Here is a 14,540-nt window from a genome sequence, read left to right as displayed (position 1 = left end):
CAGTGCCCCCCTCCTGCGGTGCTGTCGTCATGTTTATTGTCCAAAGGGGGGGGCGCAATGCAAATCCCTGCCTTGGAGGTTTCACGGGCAGAGGCTTAGGCAGGCCCTGTGCTGTGAGCAGCGGGCGTGGCCCCGGATCACGAACGGGCTGGTGCGGCTGGTATTGGGCAGGGGCGAAGCCCCTGCTGGGGATGCAGCAGCATGGGGGCTCATCTACATCTAAACTTGATCACTGGGTGACAAATCACCCCCCACCCGAGCCCCGTAGCTGTGCTGGCCTCACCCCCGCTCAGACACGCGCCTGTTGCCCTAGCTACCATCGCTTGGGGAGGTGGCGTTGCTACAGCAACGGGGGGGGCACCCAGCCATCGCTTTTAGAAGCATCTCCATGCCAGTGGTGTGGCGCCCCTCCTGTAGACAGGGCCTGAGGTACCGCTCAGCCAGTCCCTCCGGCTGTTCGCCCTGGTCACGTGAGAACACGGGTACGAACGTGAGCCCAGTGGTGCAGTGCAGACGAGCCCCCCCCCAGCCCTCGCGTTCGGTGTTTGTACAGCGCCTAGCGCCGTGGGGCCAGCACTGGGGCTGCCGGGTAATCCTGCAAGACAAGTAATAATGATAACGATGCTAACAGGGATTGCAGCTGCAGCCTACCGCCCCCTTTTTGCAGAGAAAGTGATGCAAGGTGGGGAGCCTTGATCAACCCCAACCGGGGGAGTTTATTTTGTGGGTGCAGCAGGAAAGCATGCCACGCCCCCTATTCTCCCCTGAGCTCTGCCCCTGTTCCCCACATCACATGACTTCACTGAGCCACCAGCAGTTTAGCAGCCCTGTGGGATTGTCCAAAGGCCCCGAGCCAACCAGGTGCACAAGGAACACGAGGAATTGCCCTAATGCACCATCCAAGGGTCCACCTCGCCCAGGGCCAGCCCAGGCAGCTGCTCAGGACGAGGTCAGATGTTGGAATGGCCTGGCCCACGCGGGAAAGTCCGGCTGCTAAAAAGCCAACCGACCAGTTAAATAAAAGCCGAAAGTCTGTTCCTTGAATACGCCGCTTTATTGCCAACATATAGACCTGTACGTCGGCGAGGGCTAGTTCCAAACCAGGTGGTTTTTGTGGGTTTTTTTTTTTTTTAGTTTTGCATGTTCCATATACATGGCTGACCTTTTACAACACATCAAGGGAAAAAAATGACACATGCAGAAAGGTTTTAAAAATTCAACACGGTTACAGCACTTGGTGGTTTTCTTCTGGGTTTTTTCAAATGAGCGAAACTTCTTAAAAAAATCCTTATAAATTCTTTGTAATATGTTACACATTTAAAGACAATATTTACACACACAAAATGAAAACAAAAAGAACTTTACAGCAATTATTTGCATAAAGTAAGAACGATGCATAAACTGGAGTAAGGTTTTTTTTTATTTTATTTTTAAAATCCCCCCAAGGCCTCTCATTGGAATGGCTGCAGTGTGGAGCGGAAGATGCGGCGTGGCGTCCCTTCCGAGCCCCCGCGCCGTAGAGGGCGGCTAGACGGTCACTGCAGAGACAGTCCCCCTAGTTCATTAAGACAATCGCCTGGCACGGGGCTGGGCTGCAGTTGGCTTTTTTCTAAACACAGAGACGGGTGCATTGGATTTGGCGGGGGGAGGGTTGTTTTTAATTTTGACCTAAAAGGGACCCCCCCAAATTATTACAAATAATATAGCAGCATGAAAACACAGTTTACCATTTTCAAGAGGAAAAATATAAACAACTGCAAAGGACGAGGGACGCTTGCTTGCTTGGTGGAAAGTGGGACTTTCTCTGCATGGAATCAATACGCTGCCCGGCCCCAGTTACCCGGGATAAATGATCTCATGCCAATGTCAGCTCTCCTGACGCGGAGCAATGCAAAATCTTCCATGGCACTATGTTTGTAGCGAGAGACAGGCCGCCAGGGCTAGCCAAATTCCAGTTTGCATACGATCAGCCTTACCTACCTGCAGCGCCCCTCCAGGTCCCATTGGATCCCTTGGCCCCGGCCCGCCCCGCGCACGCTGGTACAGCTGCTGCGACCCCCCCCGAAGGCGGCTGCATCGCTTGGGAAAGCGCTTTGAGCCGACAGGCAGCGATCGGTGCCCCCAGCTGGGCGGGTGGCCCAAGCGCTGGGCCGCTGGCGGCGTGACGGAAAACAAACCACAAACAAGGCCGCTGGCGTCTAAGGCGAGGTCAGCCTGGTAAGTTCCTGGGTGAAAAGAGCAGGGGAGGGCGAGGGGAGTTTCGCAGGGTGGACACGCTCCTCTCGGAGGGGTTTGAACGCTGCAGCCCTTGTGCCGTCCACGTGCTCTGCAAAGTGCTCCGGCAAGCCCTGCAGTCAAACTCAGTTCTTGCCGGGCTCTAGGAAGCGTCCGCTCTCTGCGGGAGCGCGCTCTGGCTCCCAGCCACGGGGTGCAACCCTATTGAGCACGGCAGGTGCACGTGGCCCAGCTGTTCTGGGCAGGTGGGGGGCAAGGATTCAGGTGGGCACCGAGGGGCAGCCAGTGAGTGCTGGGGGGGAACCAACCGTGCGGTGAGACACAAACAGGCCAGGCCTGTCGCTGGGAACGTGTGGGCCAGGAGGAAGCGAGGTGGTGGGGCTAAAAGCCGGGCTGTGCAAGGTGGTGACTGGGACTGAACAGCCTGGGGAACGGGCACTGCTGTTTTCGCACCCACCTGGCACCGGGGGTGCAGCATTAACACTGGGCTGCCCACAACATGCTCCTCCCCGGCTCGGGGCCGGATGGCACCAGTGGGCCCTATGGGTTTACCCCGGGCCATTTCCCTGGTCAGCGCTGCTAGCAAGGGCCTGACTCGAGAGATGGAGTCTCAGTCAGGTGAGCCCTGACTTCTCCCAGCGCCGTGCACCACGGGACCTGGGCCTGGCTGCTCTCTGCAGGGCCACTTCTGGGCCCTGTGCGCACCAGTGCCGCTCGCTCACACCCGGCCCAGCCCAGCCCTGCTTCTCAAAAGGGCTGCAACCTGCCTGGCTGGGTCACCTAACGCACCTGCTCGCCAGGGGCTGCCCAGCCAGGCTGAGCCTGCCAAAGACCCCCCCAGCCCCGCTGGGAGTGCCCGATTCCCACCGGACGGCCGAACCTCGGGCGGCTTCGTAGGCAGCATGAGCTGCTGAGTGTGAACCCCCCATCCAGACACAGGGGCAGGAGGCCTCGGGCCGCAGAGGGTTGTGTCGGGGGAGGAAGGGCAGCTGCCGAGTGCTTGGGGCTGAACTCTAGGCCCCAGTGACGCCGGTGGATTCCTCCCTCCTCCCCGAATGTTCCTGGCTGGCCCACGTACTTTCCCTGGCTGGATTTCCCTGCCGCACACAGTGTGGGTAGAATCACCAGCAGCTACACTGGCGGGGTGGGGGGAGCTTGGGGAATGGTGACGGGCATGCCGAGGCGGTGGGCGTGCAAGGAAAACTCCCACGCCTGGAGGGTAATGGGCCACTGGAAGCGCTGAACCAGCCGTGGCCTGGGTCCCCTTCCTGCGCTTCGCCAGCCACCATTCCAGCCCCTGCTCCTTCCCCTGTGGCTTTGCAGGCTGGCAAACAACAGCACCACCTGCCCCCGGGACCTCCTCCCTGGCAGAGAGCAGGACCTGGCCCGGCCTGGCACAGGGGAGGGGCTGGGGAACAAAGGGCCCCTTGGCACGAGGGCCATTTCCCAGCATTCACGCGAGCGGATCCCACACCTGGTGCCAGCGGGCGTGTGTCACGGAGCACATGTGCCAATGGCCCCAGCACACCTACAGCTCCCCATTACCCAGCGCTGACTCACGCTGGGCACAGGGGCACCCCAGGAACGGGCTCCATGGGGCACAGCCACGGCACACACGCTCCCCCTGGACTGCCCCGGGGGGAGGGGGGAAACCGGTTTGGGAAAGGGGGGCCCCTCTCTGGGGCAGGCAGGACGGGCTGGGACTGGGGTGCCAGGGACCCTGTGTTCGAAGCCATCCCACGTTTCCTTGCACCCCAGCGGCACAGGGGCATGTTCTCTGAGCCGAGGGGGCCTGGGGGGGCCCAGTAATGTGATGCCAGAGCTGTGGAAGCATTTCAGAGGCACCAGCTCCGGCTGCGAGGCGGTTTGGAGGCTGGCAGCGGGGGACTGGCAATGGTCTCATGGAAATCGGAGCATCCTTCCCCCTCCCCCACCCCCCGTGTCGGGGGGGAGCAGCCCTTGGCAGCAACCGCGGGATCCCCCATCAAGGGATGGGGCAGCGAGAGCCACGCACACTCCGCCCGGTGAGGTCTGGGGGGCAGCAGAGAGGATCTGGCAGCCTCAGGGACCCCACAGCCATGCAGGGAGATGTGCTGGGGGGGCCGTGAGGCCGGGGAGGGGTTGCCTGTCAGGCCAAGTGCTTCCTGTGGGTGTGCGGTGACCGCCCACCCGTCCCAGCTGCGGGCTGGACCCAAAGGGCTGGGATCCTGGCTCTGTGGCGAGGCCGGGACGCTCCGAGTTGCGGACGTTCCCCCCCCAGGGGTGGGGGAGTCTTAAAAAGGGAGCCAAATTAAAGAGACCCACGATTAAATCCACAAACCAAGGGAGGGTCGTTCAATTAACGCCACGCCCAAGCGCCGGCTAGGCAGCGCGGCCAGGGCAGCGAGGGGCTGTCTCCGGCAGCCTCAGGAGCCCCGTGAGAAAGGCCAAGGGATGCTCCAGGGGCAAGGCCGGCAAAATCAGGGCAAGTGGCTGCTCGCCCCTCGAGGGAGCTCCTACCTCTGTGCAGCGCCTGGCACTGGGTGGATGGGGAACCGCCCGGAGACGGGTCCTCAGCCTTCGCCACAAGAGGCCCCACAGGGGGAGAAAGGGATGGCGGGGAGGGAAAGCAGAGACAGCCGGGCCTCGGGGTCTGGAGGGGGTTAGAGACACTGGTGGAAGCGGAAGGAAGCTGCGCGCGTGGGAGCCGGGCCCCGGGCGCCAGGGTTCCCCTCCGGGCCCCTACTGTGCTGCTGCTCGCCGGCGCCGCCCTGGTGGCTCAGTGCTGAGGACAAGGAGGGCCTGGCCTTGGTCGACTCCAGGCTGCTGAGGCCCGAGTCCTTGTTGTCTCTGTGCAGGTCCCTGCAGGAGGCGCCGGCGTCCGGGGGGCCGAGCTCGGGACCCGCGGGGGGCCCCGGGCCCGGCGCCTGCTGCTCCTTCCACTCGTTGAAGTTGAGATCCTTCAGGCCGCCGGGCACCACCACCGTGTGGCGCCGCCAGGAGCTCTTCCTGCGCCGCGTCTCCGGGGAGTGCGGCTTGCGCAGGGGCACAGCCAGCATGTCGTCGGCCGAGCCCCGCAAGCGCAGGCGGATCTGCTCCGTCAACGAGGGCCTGGCCGGGGCCCCGCCGGCCCCCGGGGGCCGCAGGGACTCCTGGCTGCCCTGGGCTGACGACTCGCTGTCCGGCCGGGGCCGCGCCAGCTTCCGGCGAGCCAGCGTGTCGCACTGGATGAGCCGGTGGGAGTTGAAGGAGGCCCGGGCGAGCTTCTCCTTCTCGCCGCTCTCCGCCTCGGGCCCCTGCCCGGCGCCCGGCCCCGCTCTCCCCGGCAGGAAGCTGCTCTCCGTGTCCGTCTCCACGTGGCTGAACTCGCTGCGCTCGTCGTCCGCCTCCTCGCCTCGGCTCTCGGCCACCGACTGCACCTCGGAGCACAGGCTGCGGTCGATGGTGGACAGGGTGGAGTAGCCCGAGACGATGGACCGGGCGTCCGGCGCCGGCTCCCTCGGTCCCGCCGGCTCCTCCACGCCCGCTCGGCGACTCGGAGCGTCACGCTTTGGGCCTGGCTCTCTGGGGGCTGCGCCGTGCCCCGGCCCCTTGGCCTCTTCCTCCTCCGCGCCCCCGTCCTTGGCCTCCTCCGCTCTGCCTTTGCCGGCGCTCTTGGTGGCCTCGTGCTCCGAGTCGTCGTCCGTGCTGCTCCCCAAACGCTTGGCTTCCCGCCGCTTCTTCCTCTTGCGGTTGACGGCGGCGATGAAGGAGATGGCGAGCAGCTCCTTGTTGTACTGCTCCTTCCGGGGCGCCCCCGAGCTCTGCTGGAGAGAGAACCCCCCCGCTTAGTGCCACAGCCCGAGCCCGTCTGCGCCCCAGGTCCCGGAGCCAGGCTCAGCTCGCGCTGCTTCGCACCGAGCGCGTGGGCCGCTGCCCTGGCCACAGCCGCCCTGCCGCAGCAGTGCATTCTGGGAAAATTGAGGGTGTCATCCCATCATGCCCCGGTGCATTCTGGGGGGGGAAATCTAGGCCACTGTCGCATATTGCTGCAGTGCATTCTGGGACAACTCGAGGCCGCTGGCCCATATTGCTGCGGTGCATTCTGGGAAATATTTCAGCCACTGTCCCATATTGCTGCAGTGCATTCTGGGACAAATCGAGGCCGCTGGCCCATATTGCTGCAGTGCATTCTGGGGCCATGGAGGCTGCTATCCCGGTCCAATGCCCATCTCTCAGGGCACAGGATTGCATGTGCCTTCCCACTCCTACGTGTCCCACCCAGCCAGGAGCTGACCAGCCCCATGGACCCAGCAGAACCACCAGGACAGAAGCTAAGAAGAGCTAAAGCCAGCCCTGCTCATGGGAAGGGGCCTTGCTCAGGAACCCCACACAGTTAGGAACCATGTCACATGTCGGCAGGAAACATACGTGGGGTGAACCAGGTTAGAATTCTGGATACTGAAGAGACATGCACAGCCCCTGGTCAGGATCAGGGCCCTGTCGGACTGGGCAGATCTGCTCAGAGAAACTGGCCAAGACACTCCCTCCCCTAAAGGATCTAAATAGACAAGGGGGAAGAGGGGAAACTGAGGCAGAGAGCAAGCAGGCTGAGCCAGGAACAGAAATCAGCTGTCTTTAACTCTCAGGCCAGGGCCCTACCACTGTCCTGTGATTTGCAAGGTCACCTTGAAGCTTTCTCCTGCCTCATCAGACCCAAGTAAACCCCGCGACCTCCCTCCCTCATGCAGAGTTGGCAATCCCGCTCTCCCGTCTGGCTGCTCTCCGGAAGACAGGACAGCACGGCCCCAGGACTGAGGTGGGAAGGGCCACGCGAGGCATTAGCTGCTGAGCTGCTCTGTGCTTTTACAGCAACAGGATGTATTGGTAAAACGCCGATCTTCCACCCTGGGTTTCCTGTCCCTTTCGCTGGAGATTTTAGCACACAGTTCCCCAGACTCCAGAGCGTCCCTCACACGGGAGTCCTTACCTTCGATTTGGCAGAGCTGCTATTGGTTGAATCTGTAACACAAAAGACAGAGCAGGGATTAGGGAGGGCGGGGGAGGTCTTTACTAGCGTGGGGGGGGCTAGGGGGCGTGCGGGCATCACAGCAGAGGGACATTTCTCAAGGGCATTCGCCAAGCTCTCCCTCCACGTGCGGCTCTAATCAATGGTACGATCAGCATCCAAATGGATCCAGCAACTGGCAGCAGGGCGCCCATGCTGGGAAATTAACGAGGCCCAGGTGTAGCTGTCGGGAGGGGCGCCAGGACAGCGGGATTTTGGGCACTTTGCAAAAAGTCCCAAAAGCCCTTGGCTTCAGGCCGGACCAAACCTTTCGATTTCTGACCATTTTTAAACATGTTTGAATTTATTTTTTAAATAAAATTTGAGGAAATTTTGAAGAAAAAATTCATTTGGAAGGGAAAAATCGAAAGGATTTGTCAGATTTGTTTTTCCCCCTCCAAACGAACAATTTGGCAAAACGGACGCGAATTTGTCAAATGTTCCAGCGCTGCCAATACCAGAAACAAAATTTCAGCCGCAATATTTCGCAGCTCCAGCCGGCCGAGCCACGGAGATTCATGCGCCTCCAGGCAGCGGCTGCCCCAGACTCAGGGGGGAGCTTTCCAGGGATCTCTGATCCCACAGAAGGAGCTTCCAGGAAGTCCAGTGACCTCCGGGTCCCTCTGTCCACTCGCGTGCGACCCGCGCGCACCCCGCTCACACAACCGCGGGGTTAATCACAGCACGGGGGGAAAGTACAGAAAAGGAAACGAGAAAAAAGAACCACGCCCAGCTGAGAAAGGCCCAGTCGCCGGAGCCCCGGTCATACACCCAGCAGCCGGATGGGTCCTGCCAGTGGCGTTAGTGGAATGGAGCCACAAGCCCAGGACGGACGGACGGGGTGGAAAGGGACAGTGGCGCGATGGGAGAACACAGGAGGAGCTGCTCCGCTGGCACCTGGGGCTACGGAGGCTGGTTCCGGGGAGCCCCAGGCAGGATTATGCAGCGCTCACGCGCCCCAGGGCAAACCAGTCTCGTGACACGTGGGAGCTCTCTCCTCTGATGCTCACTGAGCTCAGGTTAGACCCAGAGGGGCCTGATCCTGATTTACACTGGGCCCCCTTTGCACCGATCCCTGCGGCCAAATGGTTATCACGGACGCTCCAGGCGGTTCAGACTCGTGGCCTGCAGGGCCAAAGGCACAAGCTCCTACCGCTGGCCCTAAAGAGGGGGTCTCCTATAGCTGGGAGCAGCCACCAAGGCAATGCCTCCCCCCATACTACAGCAGAGAGATTTTTAGTGGGGGGGACCACCGGCAGATCCCCGATGGTGGAAACTCCATCTGAAGTCAGGGGGCAACACCAATTCACACCAGCCAGGGACCCGAGGCCGTGCGCAGTGAAGGGCCAACGCGGCAGGATATTGCCCACGGGCTGCCTGCTCCAAACCCGAGCTCAGCTCTCTCACTGGGCTGGAGGAGGGGCGAGCCCCAAGGAATGCACAGGCGAGGGCCGTGGGGGGACTGTGTGTTAATCTGCAATGTCTCGCAAGCAGGTTAAGGGGGGGGGGGGAGAGGATGCACCCACCGCGCCAGCCCCCACTCCACCACACTGAGAAGCACAAGGACAAACACAATGACCCCCAGACACACCCCACCCCGGCGGAGGGATGGGACTCGCGGCTGGTGATTATAAGAGAGGGGGCCAGGAGGGGAATGCTGAGCCCCGGGAGGATCTGGAATCCCAGCCCCCGAACCTGCAGCTAGCCACCACTGGGAAGAGCGAGCTGTGAACCAGGGGGGCTGGCAGGTCAGCCTGGGCTCCTTGGTTGTGGCGCAGGAGTCGTGTGGGGCTGGGGGGGACGGGGGCACAGCCGGGATGGGGCTGCGCTGCATGGCCACTGGGAAGGCTCAGAGAGGGGAGAGGCCAAGAGATGAAGGGGCGTCTCTGCACCCTGGGCAGGCAGATGGATGAGGGTCTCCCAAGGGTCCACTGATGACCTCAGCACCCTGGGGTGGGTGGCACCAGCTGATCGGACTCCAGAGGGATCCCCAACACCCACTCACGTGGCCAGGCTCGTGCTTCTGGCATTCACAGATTCCAGCTGGCAGGGCTCCCCCTGTACCCAGCTACGGCTCGGCTGATGCCAAGCACCGGGGACATGGGCACCAGGACCAGCAGGCCTCTGACCCGACGCTGCTGGGTGCTCTCAGGCGGGCAGGGTGGCAGAGGGGCCGGCGCTCCCCTGTGCTCCCTCACAGAGCAAACTGCATGTCAGCGGCAGGGCCCCCCATGTATCCAAAGCTGCGGGTGGATGTGGGGGGCGGGGTCCAGATCATTCTTCCTCTGACTGCAAGAGGGACGAACCACACCGGGGGTGCCAAGCTGAGGGTCGTGACCTTGCAGAGGGGGAAAACGGGTTCCGGGGGGAGCATGCCCCCCTGCCCATGGGAAAGGTGGGTCATTGCCGAAAGAAAAGCCATGTGGGTCAGGTGCGCTGCGGCCAGCGCCGTGGGGTGGGAGTAGGGGGCGCTCTTCCCAGGGGGATCGCGCAGGGCTCCGGCTCCCCTCCTGCACCCACTCTCTCACGCTCACCCGACGGAATTAGTGCGTGAGCAATGCACCCAGGCAGCAGCACTGTACCCGCTCTAGAGCTCCAGGAGATCCGCTGGAGGAGGAGGAGGAGGAGGGAGAAGAAGACAGCAGAGAGACGTTTAAGGAAAGAGCATAAAGAATCAACGTCATTTCAAAGCCGCTCCGCTCCACACGCGCAGCTCGAGCCGGGGAGAGGGACCAGGCACAGGACAGAGGCAGCCAGTAGGGGGGGCAAACAAGCTCTGCCCCCCAGACCCGTGGCAGAGCTGCTGGGGCTGGCTGGCTTGTGAGGAAACAACGGGCAGCCCTGGGGTTTGATGGCTGGTACCTGGACTGTTCCACGATGGGGCCTCGTGGGGGGCTCAGGGACAGCAGCTATCAGGAGTATATGCAGGAGAGGACCTGGGGAACTCACTGACATTAGACCAGCGTTTCCCCGCAGTAACACTAGGGGGAGCCCAACTGCAGTTGGTCACCAGCCCATGGCCAGTGATTGGCTCCTTGTTTTTCCTGGGTGCCAGCCTCCCCATCACACCCAATCCTCAGCAGTGGGCGTGGCCTGAGGAAATGCCCCTCCTCCTGCCCAGGAAGGCTCGTGCCCACTGCTAGACGGGCAGCTCCTGCGTCACTAAGGGCAAGTGGGAGCCCAAGTCCCCAGCTATCCTGCAGCTCATCAGCCCGCTTGCGAGGGGCATGCCCAGGGAGGGGGATGCTGGGGGTGCCCAGGGAGGAGGGGGATCCCCAGCTTGCCCAGCAGGGAGTGCCTGATGGGGAGAGCCCTGGCCTGGCCAGGGGCAGTGGCCCAGTAACTCCTGCGAGGTCACTCCTCCTCCGGTGCTGCCGGCTGAGCCCCGACGGCCCCACGACTGGAGCCTTCCCCTCACCTGAGGCGTCCCCTGGCACCACCGTCCTCCCGATGTTGGGGAGCAGGTACTCGATGTTCGGCACCGACTGCGCCTCCTTCTCGTCCACAGGGGTCTGGAACGGCAGCCGGGGGAGAGCCGTGAGCTGAGCAGCCCCTGGGTCCAGCCCCGACTCCCTTCCACGCTCTCTGCCGAGAGCCCCCTGCCCCGCCAGCCGTGCCGGGCAGAGCCCCTCGGGGGGAGCCGCTCGCCCTGGCGGGGTCCGTCCCCAGGAGCTCAGCGTTCCGGCCTTGGGCAGAGCGGGGCGCTGTTCACACACAGGGAACCAGCTGGCCTCCCCCTCCACCCAGGTCTCCAGCAGGGGGCAGGAGAGAGGCTGCTCCCAGGCCGGTCTCGCGAGGGCCATGCATGCAGAGCTCAGGGGGTGCGTTCAGGGACCGGCTGTCCCCAGAGAGGAGCAGCCCTCCCACGGCTGGGACAGGTGCCCACCGGCGGCCAGGGAGCCAATCCCCCTGCTCCCCCCGCCTGGGACTCACCTTCTCCCCCCTGTCCTCCTTGTCGCTGAAGAACCAGTCCGACTGTGGGGGCAAGGAGAGGGGACGAGGGTCAGAGCGCAACAGGATGGCAACGCTGGGGCTTTCCACACCGGGCCCCTCCTCGCAACCCCCGCCCCGCAGCACAGGGCCGGCATCGCCCACTCCGGGGGGGAAAAGAGAGGCAGGAAGGGGGGGGTGACTGGCTCCAGGTAGCCCGGCTACTGCCAGATTCATTCCCACGTCGCCCCCACCCAGCGCGGAGATCCAAATGCATGTCTCAGTCTGACTCTGCAGGCCCGTCCGCCCCACAGCCTAAGCCCCCTCTCCCTCCCCTCCAGCCTGTTCCACAGTCCCGGGGCACCCACCCCCTCCTCTCTGACCCTGCACACCCTGCACCGCATTGGGAGCTGAACACTGCAGATCCCGACCATTCAGAAAAGTCCAACCCCGACCCACTGATGTTCGGCTTCCAAGGAGGGACTTTTCCCTTCAGCTTGGTAAGATGGGCAAAGAGCGGGCGAAGCAGGACGCCGGGAGCCCCTCCAGCCCAGGGGGAGCAGGGCCCTGGGAGCTCATCCTGACAAGTAAAGCACAGGGGGATGAGGTGGGTGGGGGATCTGGGGGCCAGGGGCCTGTCCTGCCCAGTAAAGCGCTAGGGAGAGCTGGTGGGGGCAGGGCACCGGGGGCCCGTCCTGCCCAGTAAAGCACAGGGCTGAGCAAGGGGCCGCCTGTCACTTACATGCTGGATGAGGGTCTCCACGATTTTGTAGCGGTCTGGCATGTGCGTCACCATGTCCGTCATGTTGTCCTCGGACGTCCGGACCAGCGTGGGGCCGAAGACCAGGGCCAGGTTCCGGGGCTCCATCTGCAAACAGGGCAGGGGGTTACAGTCCCGGCAGCCAGCCCCACTCCTGGGTCCCAGGAAACCCCATCCCGGTGGGTACTATCACCCTGCTGTCAGCAGCCTGAGCCCAGCCTGCGCCTGTGGGCCCCCCTCTGGGATCGGACAGTCTCATGCCAAGGCCCTGGGCTGGAAGATCCCAGTGATAAAAATCACATCAATCCCCAGCCTGGGGGAACGGCGGGCAAACACCCTGTCCTGCCATCGGCCTCGCTGCAACCCGTCCTACCTGATCTTGTCAAACCCAGATTAGCCAATTAACTAATGAACTCACAGTCACTTTCCCAGCACCGGTGGGTTAGGGTGATCATCCCCTTCTTACAGATGGGGAAACTGAGGCAGTGGCCAACACTGTCACAGCCAGGGACAGAACCCAGGAGTCCTGACTCCCAGTTGCCCACTCTAACCATTAGAGAACGGTGTCTCCCTCTCCACTTAGCTTTTGAGCTTTGCTTCACAGTCCAGGAAAGGAGGCTATCCCAGCCGACAGGGCGCTAGTCTGGAGCTTGGGAGATCAATCCCCTGCTCTGCCACAGACGTCCTGGGTGACCTTGGGCAAGTTACTTAGGACACATTTACGCCTGGAGCCGGAGGTGGGACCCCCAGCTCGGGCAGACACACCCACACTCGCTCTGATCACGACAGACGTGCTGTGGCAGCCGCACAAGCGGCAAGAGGGGCTGGCCGCCCTGCGTGTGATCCCAGCTGAGACCCCAGGTCCCCGTTCGGTACAATGCAGAGAACACGCAGCACTGCTCAGGGACTCGGCTCTAGGTTTTCACGTCCACGCCCTGCTGGGGAACCTGGGGCATAGACCACAGAGCACTCGGGCCCTGGAGAGCACCAGGCGTCCCGCACACAGAGAATCCGCGGCCCTGGGGCCGGGCTCACTAATGCCCAGGGCTCTCTAGCAGGGCACGGGGGCTGGCTGGGGGGGCAGGTGGTGGTAACGGTACCTTGTTCTTCTCGGAGTGGTCCGCGATGGTCTTCAGGTGCCCCACCAGGAACTTGAGTGTCTCGTAGTACTGTCCCGGCAGGTCCCGGATCTGGGGGGGCACAGAAGCAGCATGAATACTTGGTCAGCCACAGAGAGGGACAGGGACCCCCCCACCCCAACCCAGCCTCACTCCTTCCTCACTAGGGCCCTCCTCATTCCGGATCGGCCCATCCATTCTTCCTCTACCCCCCATTGCACACACCTCCCCTTTTCCAGGCTGGAGGAGGGAGCAAGGCAGGATGCTCTGCACGCCCCCAGCCTCAGGACAGGGCTGGGATCCCCCCACGCTGGACAGGCCAAGCCTACCAGACAGATGGAAAGGGAGGGAGAATTGTTCCTGGGACGGCGGTGACGCCGGCTCCCCGCCCATGGGCAGGAGGTTTGGGGGCTCAGAGGGTGACCCTTGCTTGACGGCTGTGGCAGGGGGACCTGCGGAGGGTTCCCATGCCCAGGAGGGACCGACAGCCCTGAGGGAAGGGCCCTGCCCCACATGGGACAGGCTCTGGCCACTCGCCGTACCAGTTTCCGCAACGTCTTCAACCTCTCACTGGCATCTTCGATCCGGTTGGCTTCGATGAAGTCGTTGTACTTATCTGAAAGCCAGACACGCAGAGAGAGGCCGGGTTCAATGGCACCGCCAAGCACAGCCCTGAGGGGGCGCCCCGGGGCAGTGCCCGCTGGGCCAGGGCTGGGGGTGAAGCCCCAGGCGGGTGCACTGCTAGGGACGCTGATGAGGGGTGGAGAAGAGAGGAGCCATCAGGCCAGGACACAGGCAGCATTCAGGGGTGGGCACGCTGGAGCACGGGCACAGGGGTAAGAAGGAGGTGGGGCAGCGAGGGGGCTCTGGGTGACAGCAGTATCAGAATATCAGGGTTGGAAGGGACCTCAGGAGGTCATCTAGTCCAACCCCCTGCTCAAAGCAGGACCAATCCCCAATATTTGCCCCAGATCCCAAACGGCCCCCTCAAGGATTGAACTCACAACCCTGGGTTTAGCAGGCCAATGCTCAAACCACTGAGCTATCCCTCCCCCTAGTAACGTACCCAGAAGGCTCTGAGCAGACAGATGGATCGTGGTGCTCAGGGATTGCTGGCAGCACAGGGCACATGGGTAATGCAGAGACAGCGGATGAAGGGGGGCAGTCTATATCTACGGGGCTCTGGGGGCTGCTGCATGGACACAGGGGTTCCCAGGGCAGATCGCCAGGCAGCGAGCGGAGCAATGTGCCAATGACGGGGTCACAGAGCCATCCCCCCAGTGCAGCCGACACACATGGGCTCACCCCTGGGGCACCAGCGGGACAAGGGCTGCCTCCATGAAGGAGTCCCGAGGCCACAGGGCCACAGGTGGGGGAGGGGGGACACGTCCAGTAGGGAGGTGTGGGTGAGGGGAGGGCTCCAAGCGGGCTTTAGTCACAACAGTGCAGCGAGTCAGAGGCTGCAGGGGAA

At 62.8% G+C, this 14,540-nt stretch overlaps 1 protein-coding gene across 5 annotated transcripts in view; it reads right to left on the bottom strand.

Moving 5' to 3' along the window:
* Nucleotides 1-1,031: 1,031 nt before the first annotated feature.
* The window catches only part of ARHGAP23 (Rho GTPase activating protein 23), a 124,924-nt gene continuing 111,415 nt past the window's right edge, over nt 1,032-14,540 (bottom strand). For 4 of the 5 annotated variants that reach the window (XM_073326142.2, XM_073326141.2, XM_073326138.2 and 1 more), the window contains exons 18-24: nt 13,612-13,685; nt 13,052-13,141; nt 11,934-12,059; nt 11,195-11,236; nt 10,680-10,773; nt 7,184-7,215; nt 1,032-6,020 (exon numbers count right to left, since the gene is read on the bottom strand). In XM_073326142.2, the coding sequence (XP_073182243.2) occupies nt 4,878-6,020; nt 7,184-7,215; nt 10,680-10,773; nt 11,195-11,236; nt 11,934-12,059; nt 13,052-13,141; nt 13,612-13,685 (1,601 nt within the window). In that variant the 3' untranslated portion in view covers nt 1,032-4,877. The remainder of the gene's footprint in view (nt 6,021-7,183; nt 7,216-10,679; nt 10,774-11,194; nt 11,237-11,933; nt 12,060-13,051; nt 13,142-13,611; nt 13,686-14,540) is intronic. The other variant, XM_073326139.2, reaches the window with a different exon arrangement.

Source organism: Lepidochelys kempii, chromosome 27 (genome assembly GCF_965140285.1).
Source record: "Lepidochelys kempii isolate rLepKem1 chromosome 27, rLepKem1.hap1, whole genome shotgun sequence".
NCBI classification, from domain to species: Eukaryota; Metazoa; Chordata; order Testudines; family Cheloniidae; genus Lepidochelys; species Lepidochelys kempii.
The sequence above is the reverse complement of the archived record's forward strand: the minus strand, read 5'-3'. Positions and strand labels throughout refer to the sequence as shown.